Source organism: Oncorhynchus kisutch, unplaced genomic scaffold (assembly GCF_002021735.2).
Source record: "Oncorhynchus kisutch isolate 150728-3 unplaced genomic scaffold, Okis_V2 scaffold3918, whole genome shotgun sequence".
Taxonomy (NCBI): domain Eukaryota; kingdom Metazoa; phylum Chordata; class Actinopteri; order Salmoniformes; family Salmonidae; genus Oncorhynchus; species Oncorhynchus kisutch.
In genome coordinates, this window is record NW_022265863.1 from 249,817 (window position 1) to 270,039 (window position 20,223).

General features: G+C 44.7%; 1 protein-coding gene across 3 annotated transcripts; it reads left to right on the forward strand.

Moving 5' to 3' along the window:
* Positions 1-798: 798 nt before the first annotated feature.
* On the forward strand, positions 799-19,519 carry LOC109876040 (poly(A) polymerase gamma-like). 3 transcript variants are annotated; one of them, XR_004209120.1, is made up of 25 exons: positions 824-956; positions 2,008-2,175; positions 2,621-2,687; positions 2,834-2,915; positions 3,021-3,130; positions 3,443-3,496; positions 4,060-4,171; positions 5,645-5,734; positions 6,788-6,926; positions 7,399-7,471; positions 7,651-7,771; positions 8,509-8,593; positions 8,700-8,753; positions 9,878-9,997; positions 10,804-10,913; positions 11,420-11,541; positions 11,869-12,035; positions 13,804-13,922; positions 14,171-14,340; positions 14,539-14,616; positions 14,807-14,995; positions 16,170-16,253; positions 16,388-16,447; positions 16,602-17,647; positions 17,691-19,519. XR_004209120.1 is itself a non-coding variant. In XM_031821200.1 (24 exons), exons 1-24 carry the CDS (start codon positions 940-942, stop codon positions 16,707-16,709), a joined length of 2,499 nt encoding a protein of 832 aa, XP_031677060.1. In that variant the 5' UTR covers positions 799-939; the 3' UTR covers positions 16,710-19,519. The 3 variants fall into 3 exon arrangements, 2 of the variants coding, with proteins under 2 accessions (XP_031677060.1, XP_031677061.1); XM_031821200.1 differs by having other exon boundaries at positions 799-956; positions 16,602-19,519; XM_031821201.1 differs by lacking the exons at positions 13,804-13,922; positions 14,171-14,340; positions 14,539-14,616; ... (3 more) ...; positions 16,602-17,647; positions 17,691-19,519 and adding an exon at positions 12,935-13,004 and having other exon boundaries at positions 822-956.
* The last annotated feature ends 704 nt before the right edge of the window (positions 19,520-20,223 follow it).

Here is a 20,223-nt window from a genome sequence, read left to right on the forward strand (position 1 = left end):
GAGGGCTCAGAACGCACCCTTGTGGGGCCCCAGTGTTGAGGATCAGCGGGGAGGAGATGTTGTTGCCTACCCTCACCACCTGGGGGCGGCCCGTCAGGAAGTCCAGCACCCAGTTGCACAGGGCGGGGTCGAGACCCAGGGTCTCGAGCTTGATGACGAGCTTGGAGGGTACTATGGTGTTGAATGCCGAGCTTTTACAGTATTCCCTCTCTTAAGAAATATCCTTGAGCACATAGCCCCCAAGTGCAGTGAGAATGTTTCCCCAACACCATGTAAGACCACTGGACGTGATCCCATCTCTGACACTAATGTAGTAGGAGAAAAGGAGAGCTGCAGCGGGGACTCGAACTATGGCTAAAAAGAGCCTAATGCAGCCAAGCCACAAAAGGGAAGATGCAGTACAATGCTCACAAACACTAGGTGTTACAGTTTAAAATACGTTCTTTGTCATTACAGTTGTTTCAAATACTGTAGTATGCTCACAAACTTAATGAAGACCAGGTCCCATGCCATCCTCATACACTGCAGTAGCATGGCATCATACACTTTATTATAACAAACTAATGTAATTTGACACATTTGTTTACATGGCTTTTTCAAAATGTTCCCTCAAAAACTCCCTGGATTATTGATTAACAAGTTCTATACCCATATGGTGGATAGTGAGTATAACTACCGCATATATAATTTTATTGTGACAACTCAAAGTCAGTACACAAAAACCAAAAAAGTCCACTGCGGATGTTTATGGATTTATGACCGGAAATGACGACAGAATCTCACTGCGCAAAGCTTGTCGGGATACAGAGACTGCTTGAGCGCCATATTGGAGTGTAACTAACTAGCTATTGTTATAAATAGGGTCGGGGCTGCTGCTGGCTGAGTTTACATGTTTTCTACAAGTTTGTTCTAAGGAAAAGAGAAAGTTATCGGTGGGTCATGAAAGAAATGTCAGCGTAAGTTGCACATATGCTTAAGACATTGCAATGTTGTTCACTCTTCAACATGTGTGTTGTAGAAATATGATCGAATATGTAACGTTAGCTAGCTAGGCTAACACTGCCAGCTAGTTGCTAACGAACGGCTATCATCACAACAATGCGAGGCTGAGGCAGTTAGCGTAGCTAACAAAGGCCTAGCTATTTGGTGCATCTGTTAACTTTACTAACTTGCTCCCCGACATATATATTTCTAAAGTAGCTTGATGACTCGATGGGTTTTTATATGTCGTTGTTTTGTATTTCATTATAGCTAACTAACGTTATCTAGCTAATTGTTGATTAAAGGTATTTTGTTTATAATCAGCGCTAGCTAACTTGTTAGCTAACGACGTTAACGTTCGAGCCTTTGAGTTCCTGTTTTATAACTAGATGGTCATATAGATGTATTTTCGTTAACGTGTGCTAGCTACCCAACTTAATAGCCAACGTTGTTGCTAACTAACTTGCTTACAAAAGCGCTAACATTAGCTGGCTGGCTTATTTTGTTGTAAACGTCCCTGTCTGTGTAGTGACCTATACCAGGTAATTTGCAGCTGGCGCCGGCGTCATGGCAGACAGATACTGACCTCGTTAGTTACCTATTTGTACTTAATCTATCCAGACCAGCTCAATGAATCGGAAATGAATGAAGCACCATCAAAGTAACTAAGTTAGTCCCCGGTTTGTGTCTTTGTGTGTTTTGCTTTTCATCCAGTGTGTGCACTAAACATAGGATGGCTCTTCAAATGCAAATATTGTTTATGGCATGTAGCTCACTATAGAGTAAATTTGGTGGCTTGGGGAAACAAAGCAAAAAAATGGCTTGCTAAGGTTTAGGTAGCTACGTGATAACTAAACAGATTGCTCAAGAAAGTATTGACCTCAGGTAATCAGGAACTTCCTTAATCAGGAACTTCCTTCACTGTTGCGTTTAGTTGACTAGACTGCAAACAACTTTGAACAATTCAACAGGGCTTCTATCATATCTATAACATACTATTCCTCCTCTCTGTGTTGACTTGTACAGGAACAGTAACAGTATGCATGGCGGGCAGCAGCCTCAGAAACACTATGGCATTACCTCATCCATTAGCATGGCCTTCCCCAGGGAGGTGGACCATCAGTACACACACAAGCTCAGCGAGGCCATGAAACCCTTTGGGGTGTTTGAGGATGAGGACGAACTCAACCACAGGTGAGATGTCGTTCTCATGAAATAAAGAAAACAATGCCTGCACAGATCAATACTCCCATAGTTTATTTGTATTTTTTATTGTGCAATGTTTCCACCCGGAGGTCTTTGTCAGACTTAACCCAACTAAATCAAAAACAATATGTTTACTTACACGCCTGGGCCCGTATTCAAAAAGTGTCTCAGAGGAAGTGTGCTGATCTAGGATCAGCCCCCCCCACCTCTCCTTATAATCTTATTCTTTAAGATCTAAAACATAAAACTGATCCTGTATCAGCTGCACTGGTTGAAGTTGGGTGGTATTTGTTCTTTTAGATTACCTTTATTTTGCTTAAATGTTTTCCAGGTTATAGAGTTACAGGTTTTTCCTTCTTTTCATGTGTGTTTGGGATATGCTGGGTTTCGTAGTGGACATGTGAATTGATTGACATTATGCTACTTCCCATAGACTCGCAGTTCTTGGGAAGTTGAATACATTTGTCAAGGAATGGATTGCCGAGATCAGTGAAACGAAGGTAGGTTCCTTGAAGAACAACGACGACTGAACTGTGTGCATTAGTGGTTGCTTTACAGAGAGCAAATCATTCCTACTCTGCTATGATATCAATGGGAGAATGATGTCAATATCACTCAACATGTATTACACATTAATTCCCCTCAGAACCTCCCACCATCGGCGATAACCAATGTGGGGGGAAAGATCTTCACCTTTGGGTCTTACCGGCTTGGAGTTCACACTAAAGGTAATGTCCTATCCTGACTCTTAAAGAGAACACGTGCATGTCTGCATGAGACACCTGTTGTGTGCTGTCAAATGTGTAGCTAAGTTTTGTGTGTTTGCGTTGCAGGGGCGGATATTGATGCCTTGTGTGTATCGCCGAGACATGTGGAGAGGACAGACTTCTTCGACTCATTCTTTGCAAAGCTCAAACTGCACGAAGAGATTAAAGACCTACGGGTGAGGTTAAATAAAATAAACCTTCTCAGGATAATATTTGGATAGTTGAAAATAAAGGAATCTCATATTTTATTGAACAGTGTGCGAGAGGATGACAGTGTAGGAAAAATTAAGAGTGATTGTGTCAAAAGGCGGTAGACCAGATTTTTAACCTATGTTGACACTGTAAATGTGCTGGAGGCCAAGGCATGACCACTAAAATTGCCAGTCCTCAAGTTATCTCCTTAATGTATATTATGGCTATCATCTCTGTTCTGCTGTACCTTTGACTTGGCCTGTCAAATTGCTTTAAACATGACGCACTTCTTTCAGGCGGTGGAGGATGCCTTTGTACCTGTGATCAAATTCAAGTTCGACGGCATCGAGGTAAAGGGGTTTTGGATGTACAAATGGTGTCTATTTCAACACTCTGTGAGATGGGTATACCATCAGAGTGGATTTTCACCAACCCAAATCTTTAACGGCGGAGGGAACACATTCATTCAACATTCACATCCAACACATTTACGTTCATATTGAACTAGAACAGAACCCAGGTCAGGCTGTAGATCAACCTCAACACAGTCTTGAAGTTAAGAACAGACCCTGGAAATTAGAGGTTTATGATGCAGCTCGTTTCTCACCATGCGTCAGACCCAAGATTACGTGAATTTTTGGCATATTTGAACAGAAAGCATAGGTAGCTATAGTATACTATTGGCATAAACATAATTATAACATAATCACTATTTAATCATCACCCAAAATCACAATATCCTGTAGTAGATACAGACTATAAGTAGTATTGTACTTCAACATTTTAGAATTCCTTTTTTTTTTAAAGTCCTACTGAATTAGCGGGTGGTCCCATCTGATCCTAGATCTGTACTTCTACTGAATTTGAGCCCAGTGTAATTAAAGTGTACCTGCGCTGTCTTGTTGCTGGGCAGATTGACCTGCTGTTTGCGCGTCTGGCTCTGCAGTCCATCCCAGATAACCTGGATCTGAGAGGAGACTCCCACCTGAGGAACCTGGACATCCGCTGCATCCGCAGCCTCAATGGTACTAATGCTCTCTTCCTGTGGTGCTAATGCTCTCTCTTCCTGTGGTGCTAATGCTCTCTCTTCCTGTGGTGCTAATGCTCTCTCTTCCTGTGGTGCTAATGCTCTCTCTTCCTGTGGTGCTAATGCTCTCTCTTCCTGTGGTGCTAATGCTCTCTCTTCCTGTGGTGCTAATGCTCTCTCTTCCTGTGGTGCTAATGCTCTCTCTTCCTGTGGTGCTAATGCTCTCTCTTCCTGTGGTGCTAATGCTCTCTCTTCCTGTGGTGCTAATGCTCTCTCTTCCTGTGGTGCTAATGCTCTCTCTTCCTGTGGTGCTAATGCTCTCTCTTCCTGTGGTGCTAATGCTCTCTCTTCCTGTGGTGCTAATGCTCTCTCTTCCTGTGGTGCTAATGCTCTCTCTTCCTGTGGTGCTAATGCTCTCTCTTCCTGTGGTGCTAATGCTCTCTCTTCCTGTGGTGCTAATGCTCTCTCTTCCTGTGGCGCTAAATCTCTCTCTTCCTGTGGCGCTAAATCTCTCTCTTCCTGTGGCGCTAAATCTCTCTCTTCCTGTGGCGCTAAATCTCTCTCTTCCTGTGGCGCTAAATCTCTCTCTTCCTGTGGCGCTAAATCTCTCTCTTCCTGTGGCGCTAAATCTCTCTCTTCCTGTGGCGCTAAATCTCTCTCTTCCTGTGGCGCTAATGCTCTCTCTTCCTGTGGTTGCTAATGCTCTCTCTTCCTGTGGCGCTAATGCTCTCTCTTCCTGTGGTTGCTAATGCTCTCCTCCACAGCTATACATTTTGTAATCCCAATGAGTTTCCCTCCTTTCTCCTGTGGAGTGTCCATGGTCCTCTCTTTGTTTAGCCAGATAGTCAGAATCACACCCCGTCCGTCTTCATTGTCCTGGGTCTGACCCTGCTCTCTGATCATAGGCAATTTCCTCGTATACAAACTACAGTTTATCTTGAAACATGTTACATTGTAATAGAATCCATCAACAGTAATATACTGAACAACAACAATTAAGAGGGTATGAGTACTTTCTGAAGGCACTGTACATAGGAATATTACATGGTACTAATTAGAACATAGTACTGTACTAGTATGTAGTATTACATGGTACTACTTAGTACTAGGACATAGTATTACATGGTACTACTTAGTACTAGGACATAGTAATACATGGTACGACACAGAACCTCTTATTAGCACATGGTACTACATAGAACCAAGTACTAGTACGTGGTACTACATATAACATGGTACCACATTGAACCTAGTATGTAGTAATACTTGGTACTACATATATTACTACGTACTAGGTTCTATGGTACTACATGCATGGTACCCATACCTGTAGCAATGTTAAACTCTGTTACCCAACTACAGCACCAGCTTTGGAATGACATCCGTGTGGAACTAACACCCCTCCCTTTACTCTTGTTGTGATCAATTAGACTTTTCTGAGACTAGTGATTTCTTCTCTCTCCTCCTCCAGGCTGCAGAGTGACAGATGAGATCCTGTACTTGGTACCAAACAAGGAGAACTTCAGACTAACCCTGAGGGCTATCAAGCTGTGGGCCAAACGTGAGTCAGCACCTAGAATAGAATGTCATATATTTGTCATTTAATATCTACCATTTAATATTATAGGCTGTAATGTATGATATTTAGCAAGACTCTTTTATCCAAAGTGTCTTAAAGTAATGGGTTCAAACATTTTCCGTACGGGTGGTCCTGAGAACTGAACACACTACCCTGGCATTGCAAGCGCATACCACCCTGCATCCCACTGCTGGCTTGCCTCTGAAGCTAACGGGACGTGAAATGGGTGTCCTGACTCTCACTTATCGTAAGAGTAGGGGTGTTGACCCCGGGGGTCATGGCTAAATTCCCATCATGGCCACCTAATAATCCACCTCATTCCTAATCGGCATGTATCACTCCTCACCTCTCTGCTGATAGCTGATGTGTGGTGAGCATCACTGGGGTGGATGCTACACATTGGTGGTGGATGAGGTGAGCATCACTGGGGTGGATGCTACACATTGGTGGTGGATGAGGTGAGCATCACTGGGGTGGAAGCTACACATTGGTGGTGGATGAGGTGAGCATCACTGTGGTGGATGCTACACATTGGTGGTGGATGAGGTGAGTTTCCTGCTTACTGTGTAAACAGCTGTGACTACATGGGCTGATAGAAAATCACTATATACATCTATTATAACCAGCTGAGTTAGAGGACCACTCTATACATCTATTATAACCAGCTGAGTTACAGAGGACCACACTATACATCTGTTATAACCAGCTGAGTTAGAGGACCCCTCTATACATCTATTATAACCAGCTGGGTTACAGAGGACCCCTCTATACATCTATTATAACCAGCTGGGTTACAGAGCACGCCATTAAGGCACACCTAACATTTCTAGATATATTTTAAGACTGGGAAACTAAATGTAGCCTCTTTTTTTTGTACTTCCCCTTTTCTGACTGGTCTTTTCTAGCTGGTCTTTTCTGTTTTGAACCTACTGAATATGACCCATTTTGTTAACACATTTTATGCTCACATGAATGTTAGTTGCTTTGCAATAAAGCATCTGGTAAATGGCATATATGATTCTCCCTGTCCCCCAGGCCGTGGGATCTACTCCAACATGTTGGGCTTCCTGGGTGGAGTCTCCTGGGCCATGCTGGTAGCCAGGACCTGCCAGCTCTACCCCAACGCTGTGGCCGCCACTCTCGTACACAAGTTCTTCCTCGTCTTCTCCAAATGGTACACAAGGAGCCCCATACCCTCAATTTACATTCCACATCCAGGACTCACAAAGCATCTCAGAGCAGGATAACTCATCTAGGAATGTGCCTTTTTTAAAATCACAATGTATAAGGGAGACCTGACTCTAGATCAGCACTAATCTGAGGCACTGTGTGTATGGGCCCTGATTAGTTTACATGGGTGATGATGATGTGGGCTCTGATTGGTTTAAATGGGTGATGATGATGTGGGCCCTGTTCGGTTTAAATGGGTGATGATGATGTGGGCCCTGATCGGTTTAAATGGGTGATGATGATGTGGGCCCTGATCGGTTTAAATGGGTGATGATGATGTGGGCCCTGATTGGTTTAAATGGGTGATGATGATATGGGTAGCCTGTAGTCGATGACCCGCTATGGTAAAGAAACATTGTTGCTTTGAAATCTCCATTGTTTTGAAAGGCTATCAATTCACTGAATCTGTTCTGTAGGGAATGGCCAAATCCTGTGCTTTTGAAACAGCCTGAAGACAGCAATCTGAATCTACCTGTTTGGGATCCACGAGTAGGTGTCTGCTGCTGAGTTTGTGTGTGTGTGTGTTCAAGTTGCACAAATTCCGCAATAAAATATGGAATGAACAAAACAAATGGATAAAATGCTTATTTTGAAGATGCTGTGTGTTTGTCTGTGGGCGATGAAGCTGCTCTTGCCCTGTGTCAACTCTCCTCTCCACCCGTCTCCAGGTGAATCCGTCAGACCGGTACCACCTGATGCCCATCATCACGCCAGCCTACCCCCAGCAGAACTCTACCTACAACGTCTCCTCTTCCACACGCACCATCATGAGTGAGGAGTTCAAATACGGTGGGTACCTAACTCCTGACCCTAACCTGGCTGATCTAGGATCAGGTCCCCCCCCACCATCCCTCTATCCATATTATTGTGTTCATTATGAGCTAAAAGTACACAACTGATCCTGGTTCAGGCCACCAATGCATAAATATGTAGGCAGATGTGACTGCGAGTCGCTTTGGATAAATGTGTCGGCTAAATGGCCAAAACAATAAATCTATATTTCTCTCTATTTGCAGCAGGATTCATCTCAAAATGCTTTATTTTACAACCTATTATTACACTGTGCAGTGAGGAAGGCTTTGTGCTAATTCTGTATAGTGGTCCTGTATGACTCTGTTGATAGAACATGGTGGTGGTCATTCTTCTAAATGTCATCTGGGAAAACTAGAAGTAGAATCTTGTGTAATTGTGTCAGATGTTTGATTATGTTCTGGGGGTATCTGTATGAGAGGAGACCCTAACCAGCCTAGAGAATTCTCTCTCTCCCCCCCCCCCCCTCCCCTAAACAGAGACTCTCTCAGGAAAGCAATGGCCAAATGTCCTTTCCACTTCTGAAATCCAGAAGATGTGAAGTCCTGATTTGTCCAAATGATCAGCGAGGGGTGGGGGGGGGGGGGGGGGGGGTCTGCGCAACCGGAAGGAAGTTCCTCGTTAATCGTTGCATCCCACATTCTGTTGACGGATGGTACCATCCTATGTTACATGCGTCTGTCCACAAGAGATGACTAAATGTGTTCCACCAACAGGTCTCAGTGTTACAGATGACATCCTTCAGGGGAAAACCGACTGGTCCAAACTGTTCCAGCCACCCAACTTCTTCCTGAAGTACAAGTACGTATTTATATATATTTTTTTTTATGTTTAAAACTTTAATTGGTTATGAATGTTGAAATAGTTGGTGTTTATTTGCATGCCAATGTGTTTTTGTCTTTAACAGGCATTATATTGTTCTGACTGCCAGTGCATCCACAGAAGAAAACCAATTAGAATGGTAAGTGTTTTGTTTTACACAGGAATGTGGCGCTCCTAAGGTCCTAGAAAATATCTGTTTATTTTACCCCAGGCATTTTACCCCAGGCCACAACTAGGCCACTCAGTAACATTCCATGTCTTTCTTAGTAAACAACTAGTGTATATTTGGCCTTGTTTTAGTTGATTCTCCTGCTGAAATGTGAATTTGTCTCCCAGTGTATGTTGGTAAGCAGACTAAACCAGGTTTTCCTCTAGGATTTTGCCTGAGCATAGCTCAATTCGTTATTTTATTTTTTTATTGCCGATGACAAGCATACCCATAACATGATGCAGCGACCACCATGCTTGAAAGTATGAAGAGTGTGATGTATTGGATTTGCCCCAAACATAAAGCTTTGTATTCAGAACATACTATTTTTTGGGGCCTCATTTTTGGCAGTTTTTAATTTTACTGCCTTGTTGCAAACATGATGCATGTTTTAGAATATTTTACTTCTATACAAGCTTCCTTATCAATCTGTTTAGGTTAGTATTGTGGCGTAACTACAGTGTTTTCTCCCAATACCGCAATTCAACTCTAGCTGTTTTGGTCACAATTGGCCTCATTGTCAAATCCTTGAGCGGTTTCCTTCCTCTCCAGCAACTGAGTTAAGAAGGACGCCTGTATCTTTGTAGTGACTGGGTGTTTTGACACACCATCCAAAGTATAATTACGTCACCATTCTCAAAGGGATATTCAATTTCTGCTTTTTTTTTCAAACAGATCTACCAATAGGTTCCCTTCTTTACGAGGCATTGGAAAACGTCCCTTTTTAATTTGTAAACATTTAAAGAAATGTCATTTCACTTAGACATTATGGGTCTTATGTGTAGGCCAGTTGCACAAAATATCAATTTAATCCATTTTAAATTCACGCTGTAACTCAATAAAATGTGGGAAAAGTCGAGGAGTGTGAATACTTTCTGAAGGCATAATATTGACCAATAGCCGTTCGCAACATTTTCAGATACATAAACAGTGCTTTGTACCATATTCCAAGTTCTCGTCGTGACTGGATAAATGGAATGCTCAAAGGCACGAACAAGGTGTCCATTCTAAAAGGTGGCCCAAATCTAAAGATATGTCTGTTCCTCTCCCTCTAGGATTGGTCTGGTGGAGTCTAAGATCCGTGTCCTGGTGGGGAACCTGGAGAGGAATGAGTACATCACCCTGGCACACGTCAACCCCACATCCTTCCCCGGGAACAAGGAGAGCTGTAGCGAGTGAGTCTTTAGGCTCCACACCTTTTGAAGTTTGAAGGCACCAGAAATATTGTTCATTACGGCACAAGACGGAAACCTTTTTAAAAAACCTTTTTGCACTGAGCGAGTTTATATTGCATGGCTTTGTGCCCTGTGTAGGTGGATATTTCACTTAATGGACTATTTTGAGGTTTTGGCACTGAGGCCCTTTATCTACTGTCAGATGAACTCGTGAATATAATTTTGCGTGCAGTTTGAAGGAAGTTGCTAATTAGCGCTAGCGCAAATGCAACTACAATTAGCACAATGACTGGAAGGCTATGGGGATCTGCTTCGTTACGCTGACGCTAGTTAGCATTTTTACGTATGCATTTTTAGTAATTTAGCAAACACTCTTATCCATAGCGACTTAGTTATTGGATCGATCTTAAGGTAGCTAGGTGAGACAACCCCATCTTAGTCATAGTAATTACGTTTTTCCTCAAAGTAGCGACAAGCAAAGTCGGTGCTAGTCGGAGAAGAGCTAGTGCAAAGCAGTCAAGGCTTTTTGTTTTTTAGTGAGACACCCCACAGGGCGAACTGACCCAAGCTACCACCAGGGAGCACATGGAGACGATTTGGATCTTGTCTGTCTTGAATGATCAGATTGAAGCATTTTTAGATGTTTGGTAAATGTCAGACAAATGTACCCACCTGATGTTAGTGGTGGGTCTTCTAGCAGGAACCAGTTTATCTCCTTGTACCCAGCTGATGTTAGTGGTGGGTCTTCTAGCAGGAACCAGTTTATCTCCTTGTACCCAGCTGATATTTGTGTTGTCTTCCAAAAGGAACGAGTTTGTCTCCATGTGGTTCATTGGAATCATCTTCAAGAAAGTGGAGAACGCAGAGAGCGTCAACATCGACCTGACCTACGACATCCAGTCCTTCACAGATACAGGTAATACCACACACAGTCACACGGTTAGTTCACCCAAATTACCAAAGGACCTATTGGTTTCCTTCGGCTGTAACAGACTGCTGACAACAGTCCATGCTTTGGTTTCCCCGGCACTGTTTCCACATGCTCACGTTTTAGCATTTGTGGCACAAATCCCATTCAAGTCATGGGGCTGATATTAGCATTTTTGGCGCGTCATGTTCAAATCATCTATAAGTGATTTCGTTGAGCTTCACAATCAATTCTAGATACTTTTGGATGATTTTGAATATGAAAAATGCTAATAGCGGTCCCATGACTTGAATGGGATTTGTGCCACAAATGCTAAACCGTTAGCATGTGATAACAGTGCCAGGGAAACCAAAGCATGAATTGCTGTCAAATTGTGTCCGTAGAACTGCTTCTATGCTAAGGAAACTAATGTATAATTTGAGTTAACTATCCGTTTTACATCTGTCTATGCTGGTAGAGAGAGCTCTAAATGACCCCATGACCCCTTTCTGCAGTTTACAGGCAGGCCAACAACATCAACATGCTGAAGGATGGGATGAAGATCGAAGCGACACACGTGAAGAAGAAGCAGCTCCACCAGTACCTTCCTGTTGAGCTGGTGCAGAGGAAGAAGAGGGTAGGATGGATGCTCTCTTCAGGCAGAGGCTCTAGGCTCCATTCCTTTTCTGCCATTCCTTGTCTCCTTCTCAACCCTATTTCAAGGGCCCTCCCCTCGGCCCTTGTTCTCAATGCGTTTTGAAAAGGGGGCCAGGAGAGGGGTTATTGAGGGAAGCTACATTGAGAAAAGCCAATGTGTAGTTTAGACGTATGTATATATTTATTTAAAGAAATGCATTTGAACAAATCACCACCATCGTGATTGGCTTTGTATTTAAGTTCTCTCTCCTTGTCCCTCTGGCTTTCCCCTCTCCACACCCATCTTTCCCCACTGCCCTCCCTACAGAGCATAGTGGAGCTGAACCGGAACTCCAACGGCGGTAGTTCCAAGCGGTCCTCTCTCGACGGCAGTCAGCTGGACAGTTCCAGAGACACTGACTCCGGGACTCCCTTCAGCTCTCCCACCTCCGTCTGCAAACCGTCCAGGCCGGCCGCCTCAGACACAGACGACAGGTGGGTACTCCTCACGTAGAACGTTGGGAGAACCAGGGAGACTTGTATAATTAAGCGATAAGGCACGAGGAGGTGTGCTATATGGCCAATATACCACGGCTAATGGCTGTTCTTAAGCATGATGCAAAGTGGAGTGCCTGGATACAGCCCTTAACCGTGGTATATTGGCCATATACCATAAACCCCCAAGGTGCCTTATTGCTATTATAAACTGTTTACCAACGTACTTACAGCAGTAAAAAGACATGTTTTGTCATACCTGTGGTATATGGTCGGATATACCACAGCTGTCAGCCAATCAGCATTCAGGACCCGAGCCACCCATGTTTATAATATGTTCAAGGCTACAGCAGAAGATGGGTCACATGTAGTTTATGCTTGTACCTCATCACTACTGAACATAATGGTACCGTTTCACACTAGAAGTTTTAGGCTTTTGTTTCCTGAAAAATGTATTATTCCCAGATAAAATTTTCTTTCCACAATTGACAAAATAAATGAAATGTGTATTTTTCTTATTTCATGTTCCTTGTTTCAGGTCATCATAACATGTTTAACTTAATAGCGCAATTATCTTGTTCTGTCCCGTGCACTTTGACACCCTCCAAGCTGCCAGCCAATCATCGTGTTCTGTCCCGTGCACTTTGACAACCCCCAAGCTGCCAGCCAATCATCTTGTTGTTCTGTCCCGTGCAGTTTGACACCCAAGCTGCCAACCAATCATCTTGTTCTGTCCCGTGCAGTTTGACAACCCCCAAGCTGCCAGCCAATCATCTTGTTCTGTCCCGTGCAGTTTGACACCCTCCAAGCTGCCAGCCAATCATCTTGTTGTTCTGTCCCGTGCAGTTTGACACCCTCCAAGCTGCCAGCCAATCATCTTGTTGTTCTGTCCCGTGCAGTTTGACACCCCCCAAGCTGCCAGCCAATCATCTTGTTCTGTCCCGTGCAGTTTGACACCCACCAAGCTGCCAGCCAATCATCTTGTTCTGTCCCGTGCAGTTTGACACCCACCAAGCTGCCAGCCAATCATCTTGTTGTTCTGTCCCGTGCAGTTTGACACCCTCCAAGCTGCCAGCCAATCATCTTGTTGTTCTGTCCCGTGCAGTTTGACACCCTCCAAGCTGCCAGCCAATCATCTTGTTGTTCTGTCCTGTGCAGTTTGACCCCCCCCCCCCCCCCCAAGCTGCCAGCCAATTATCTTGTTGTTCTGTCCCGTGCAGTTTGACCCCCCCCCCCCCCAAGCTGCCAGCCAATCATCTTGTTGTTCTGTCCCGTGCAGTTTGACCCCCCCCCCAAGCTGCCAGCCAATCATCTTGTTGTTCTGTCCCGTGCAGTTTGACACCCTCCAAGCTGCCAGCCAATCATCTTGTTGTTCTGTCCCGTGCAGTTTGACACCCTCCAAGCTGCCAGCCAATCATCTTGTTGTTCTGTCCCGTGCAGTTTGACACCCTCCAAGCTGCCAGCCAATCATCTTGTTGTTCTGTCCCGTGCAGTTTGACACCCCCCAAGCTGCCAGCCAATCATCTTGTTGTTCTGTCCCGTGCAGTTTGACACCCTCCAAGCTGCCAGCCAATCATCTTGTTCTGTCCCGTGCAGTTTGACCCCCCCCCCCCCCCCCCCAAGCTGCCAGCCAATGATCTTGTTCTGTCCCGTGCAGTTTGACCCCCCCCCCCCCAAGCTGCCAGCCAATCATCTTGTTGTTCTGTCCTGTGCAGTTTGACACCCTCCAAGCTGCCAGCCAATCATCTTGTTGTTCTGTCCCGTGCAGTTTGACACCCCCCAAGCTGCCAGCTTCTCTGTTTGTGGAGAACAGCTCCTCGGTGCCAGACGTCTCTCCACCCAGGGCCGATCAGGAGAAGGGGTTGTCCATCCCCGTCATTGGATCAAGTGAGTGTCCAGCGTTCGTCTCTCCTCTCAGATATACACGGTCTACATACTAGTGTTGATGAAAGTCACGGCTGTGAAAAATTGCACTAAAGGAGTGTTGAAATGTGGTTGATTGAGAAGGGAGACTGATTGGGTTATTAACCTTTTTCTCACTCCCGCTCTCCCCTCTCATTTCTCACTCCTTTCTGTCTCTTTCTCCCTTGCCTTCTCTTTCTCCTAACCTCCTCTTTCCTCCTCTCTCCCTCTAGAGTCCAAGCCCTCTGCCCCAACGGGCCCAGTCGGTAGCACCATTCCTACAGTAGTGGGTAGGAGCGTGGTCTCTCTCAGCACTACAGAGCAGAACCAGAACGGATCCAAGAGACTCCACTCCCCTACGCTGGAGGATCAGTCCAAGAGGCTGAAAGACAGTGCAGAGCCAGTGAGTTGAATTTGTATTGTAAAATGAATTCCCCCGACTCCCCAGAACCTAGGTTACATCTAGATTACTCAACAGAACCTCTACATGGAGGTTTGCTAGAGCTCCCGTAGAAAACAATGACTCCTGTCAGTTTGAACAGAAACGATGTGCACCGGTCATGGTGCACACACTCTTATCGTCTCTGTCCTTTGTGTACAGCTGGCTGATGTCTTGACCTTCAAGGAGCCGTTCCCTCCGTCTGGCGACGGCAGGGAGCAAGGGGACGGAGTCCAAGTGGTGAGAACCCCTGTTTACCCCCCCCCCCCCCCCCCCCTCGTTAACGGGATTCAACAAATGCACACGACAGCCCCACACAATACCCTTTTTTTTTTTTTAAGACAAAATGTCCTTTGTTGGTTTGAATGCCACTTTGTGATTTGGACACAACTTGAATGTTCATTCACTCATTGGGTTTTTTCACCCCCAGGTGAGTCCTTCAGCAGGCAGCACCATTCCTACAGTAGTAGGCAGGAGCGTTGTACCCTGCCTGGGCTCCTCTAGAGATACATCCAGCCCGACAGAGCAGAACCAGAACGGAGCCACCGCTGCAGCCAAGAGACCTCACTCCCCCACACAGGACGGACCCCCCAAGAGGATACGAGACCCTGCAGATCTGGTGAGGAGAGGGAGTGGTCCCTGGATGGACATGTCACATCCAGACTAAATCCTGCCAAATGCTTCGTAGACTAACAGTGAAATGCTTTCTTATGCCTTATTTTCCAACAATGCAGAGATAAAGATCAAATATAGTCACATGAGGAATAAATACAAAGTGGTTAACAATGAGTAAAAATAACATGGATATATATATACATATACAGGAAGTAGCAGGTAATAACACTGAGATATATACAGGAAGTAGCGGGTAATAACGGGGCTATGTATACAGGAAGTAGCGGGTAATAACACTGAGATATATACAGGAAGTAGCAGGTAATAACAGGGCTATATATACAGGAAGTAGCAGGTAATAACACTGAGATATATACAGGAAGTAGCGGGTAATAACACTGAGATATATACAGGAAGTAGCGGGTAATAACAGGGCTATGTATACAGGAAGTAGCGGGTAATAACAGGGCTATGTATACAGGAAGTAGCGGGTAATAACAGGGCTATGTATACAGGAAGTAGCGGGTAATAGGGCTATGTATACAGGAAGTAGCGGGTAATAATAGGGCTATGTCTACAGGAAGTGGCTATGTACGTCTAGGAAGAGGTAAAGTGACTAGGCAACAGGATAGATAATAGACAGTAGCCGAGTCCAGTGTGTGGGCCGAGTCCAGGTTCTCTCGTGCATGGCTCAGTGTTGCTTGCCTTGGAAGCGAGCATACGTCATTTAGCTGCTCTGGTAGGCTCACGTTGCTGGGCAGCTTGCAGCTGGCTTTCCCTTAGTAATTCGTGATAGTTTGCAAGCCCTGCCACATCCGCCGAGCGTCAGAGCCAGCGTAGTGGGATTCAATCTTAGTCCTGTATTGCCGCTTTGCCTGTTTTAATGGCTTGTCGGAGGTCATAACGGGATTTCCTGTCAGCTTCCGGATTAGTGTCCCACTCATTGAAAGCGGCAGCTCTAGTCTTCCGTGTGGATGTTGCCTGTAATCCACTGTTTCTGGTTGGGATATGTACGTACGGTCACTGTGGGGGCGACGTCGTCGATGCACTTATTAATCACCCTTTTCACGATTGTCTCACTGGAGCTGTATAAAAATACATTTTTTGGGGGGGAAACGTTTTTGCACAGGTTAATGAGGTCATGATTTCAGTCTCTCACTTTCTCTCCCTCTCTCCAGCTGGTGTCCGGTGATGACTCTGATTTCAAGGAGCCGTTCCCTTTGTCTAGCGACGGCCAGGAGCAAGGGGACGGAGTGAACGTCGTGAGTACTCTCCTTTCAACCCACTGCACTCCGAACACCAACTGTACTCTAGAAATACACACCTCACATTATTCAGTTATTTTATATCAGTCGATTACATTTCATAATTTTTTTTGTTTTGTTTCTCTTAACAGGAAAGTCTTGGAGGGGTAAAGGCTATGCCTATTCCAACTATCGACACATCAAGAACACAGGTACTTTACTGATTTTTATTAGCTAGAATGCATGAAAGCAGTCTTCAAATTAATAGTTGATTTTGAAATCTTATAATATGCGTGTCTGTGTTCATGCATGTGTGTGTGTGTGTGTGTGTGTGTGTGTGTGTGTGTGTGGGTGTCCATTCTCCAGAGACTTCCCAGTATGGAGCTGCCAGACGTGACCTCTCCCCTCCCCAGCAGTAACCACCAGCGGGTGGTTAAGAACTCCATCAGACTAGCCCTGAACAGGCACAGGTAACCCCAGGTAACGCCCCCCCCCCCCACCAAACCCCTTCCTTCACGAGGCCAGGACCTACAACACTGACTAGCTCCAGACCTGATCCCAAATCAAGACTACTGTGGTAAAACCTAGTGAGGAAGCCGACTTTTAACTCTCCCTCTCACCCCACCCTGTCACTGGACGATGTGCAACGACGGTCCCTTGTCTCCCCCCCCCCCCCAAAAAAAATGTCATCTCTGTTTCTATGGTCCTTCCCAGTTGATCCTGAAGCAGAAATTAAAATGCTGATTTAAGATTGGGTTGGAGAAGAGTTGGATTTATTTATTTATTTAGTGTAAATTCCCCCCCCCCTCTTCCTTTACTGTGTGTAGTTTTAAAAGGCCTTAACGTGTCGATGCTTGCTACTACACCTGTCTGTACCATCCTGATGTTTTGACAAATGGAAAAGTTCTACAGTAGGTGTAGTTTATTGTACATAGCTCGTCTTTAAAAAAAGAGAAAAAAAAGAATCACAGACGTTTAGTCTAATCCATACAGCTGTTATAGTTTTATGATCTAAAATGAAAAAGAAAAAAAAATGTTTAAAAAATGTATTGTCCCCCCCCCCCCACACTGTTTGTCAACCACATTACAACGTGACCTTGATAGCCAGTCTCAGCCTTCCCACCCAGTAGACTCAGGAACTTGGGTTGTGTTCATTTGGGCCCAACATATGAAAATGTTTTGCAACAGAAATGAGCATTCCTTTTTGGATAAGTTCAGATGGTACCTCCCTTTTTTTCTTCCTGTATATTCTCCCCTCTAGGTTAACAGGACCTCCTGTGTATGCTCCCCCCCTCTAGGTTGGTTAACAGGACCTCCTGTGTATGCTCCCCCTCCCTCTAGGTTGGTTAACAGGACCTCCTGTATATTCCCCCCTCTAGGTTAACAGGACCTCCTGTGTATGCTCCCTCTAGGTTGGTTAACAGGACCTCCTGTGTATGCTCCCCCTCCCTCTAGGTTGGTTAACAGGGCCTCCTGTGTATATCCCTTCCTCTTGGTTAGCAGGACCTCCTGTGTATATCCCTTCCTCTTGGTTAGCAGGACCTCCTGTGTATATCCCTTCCTCTTGGTTAGCAGGACCTCCTGTGTATATCCCTTCCTCTTGGTTAGCAGGACCTCCTGTGTATATCCCTTCCTCTTGGTTGGTTAGCAGGACCTCCTGTGTATATCCCTTCCTCTTGGTTGGTTAAAAGGACCTCCTGTGTATATCCCTTCCTCTTGGTTGGTTAAAAGGACCTCCTGTGTACGTCCTCCCTCTCAAGCTTTGACACCCACTAGAATAGAGAACCAACTCTCCTGGAGATCTACTGGGTATTGTAGGCTTTTGCTCCAGCCCTGCACTAGATTCACACACCTGATACAGCCAACCAGGGTCCTGAGGGGCAGATCATTAGTAGAATCAGGTGTTTTATAGTAGGGTTGGAACACAACCCTGCATGCGGTAAGCTACTGTTCCCCAGGCAGCTCTAGAACCCAGGGAATGTACTAAACATGAGGGACTGGACGGTTGTGTTGCGCTAGCAGGGTCATGGTTGTGTTGCGCTAGCAGGGTCATGGTTGTGTTGCGCTAGCAGGGTCATGGTTGTGTTGCGCTAGCAGGGTCATGGTTGTGAAGTGGTTCACAGCTGGATTTGTGTTACGGAAAGGGTTTCAAGCTTTTGCGTGTGTGTGTGTACATGAGTTAGTGTGTGTGTGTTGTAATTCCCTCAGTGTGGGGTGTTGATCCTCTGCACCTCCCGTGGAGGTTCTTAAACATGGCGTCTCCTGGGGTCATCCTGGGCTGAGTCCCAAAAAGCACCCTATTCTATATATAGTGTACTACTTTTGACCAGAGCCATAAACGGCCCTGGTCAATAGAAGTGCCCTCTGTAGGGAATAGGGTGCAATTTCAGATGCGGTCTAGTCGAGGAGTTGACCTCTCAAATCAAATTTCAGGACTCATACTCACAAAACTTCTGAGTACGAGTGCTGATCTAGGATCAGGTCCCCCTTGTCTATATAATGTTGTTCGTTTTAAGCAATCAGGCACGAGCGGGTGTGGTGTTCGGCCAATATTCTGTGGCTATGGGCTGTTCTAATGCGCAACGAGGAGGGCCTGGATACAGCCCTTAGCCGTGGTATATTGTCCATATTCCACAAACCCCCGAGGTGCTTTATTGCTATTATAAACTGATTATCAACGTAATTACAACAGTAAAAAATACATGTTTTGTCATACCTGTGGTATACGGTCTGATATACCATGGATGTCAGCCAATCAGCATTCAGGGCTTGAACCACACAGCTTATCTGATTTAAACGTCAAAACCGACTGGTGCTCTGAGGCCCTTTTGAGTACAAGCCCTGCTCGCCGTTAAACAGTGATCTCTCTCTCTCCATTCTACCCTGGTTCGGTGTACAGAAAGAGCATCTGCTTGCATCCCAAATGGCACCCTATTCCCTACATGGGGCTCTGGTCAAGAGTAGTGCACTAAATAGGGAATAGGGTGTTATTTGGGACTCGCCCTATGTATTATAAACAGGCGTATTCTCTTCATATCCTTTTGTTTTCTTATTGCTTTCTGTGTATTTGTACGGTTTTGTATCATCTGTTCTAACAGCTGAAGGCTCTCAATGACTTTTACACCACTCGGTTTTCCAACAACTTTCTCTGTGCTTTTTGAGAAACAATTAACAGGTCATTTATCAGTTTTTTTTTGTAGGGCAACAAGTTGTATTGGAAAAGGTATTTTTGTATGTATTGTCTATCACCTTTAAACGAGACCATTAAATCCATAAAACCCCTAGCTCTCCTTTGTCTTGTTTTGTCATCTCATTGACTCTGTTCCCTGTAGACTCTAGAGAATCATTGTATCACCTAAACTGTTGTGAAATATCTTTCCAATAACCTAAAACTTTGTATTTTCAGATTTTTGAAGCTGAAAGTAAAATGCACAGAATGGATCTACCGCTTACCAGATTGTCTTTAAATGGGAATGACAGGTCTATAACTCACATTTCTATCTGAAACTGAAATGATTCACAACGACATAATGGACCTATGTTTATTATCATACAGGCTTCTAATAAGAATCAATGAATTGGGCACCACTAACATCACCCTGACACTCTTAACGCTTTCGGTGGGGTCCAGACGCACGGAATGTTGTAATGGAACTGGACTGGACTGGTTTTAAATTAATATAATGGGACTGGACTGGTTTTAAATTAATATAATGGGACTGGACTGGTTTTAAATTTACATAATGGGACTGGGCTGGTTTTAGATTCATATAATGGGACTGGACTGGTTTTAGATTCATATAATGGGACTGGACTGGTTTTAGATTCATATAATGGGACTGGACTGGTTATAGATTCATATAATGGGACTGGACTGGTTTTAGATTCATATAATGGGACTGGACTGGTTTTAGATTCATATAATGGGACTGGACTGGTTTTAGATTCATATAATGGGACTGGACTGGTTTTAGATTCATATAATGGA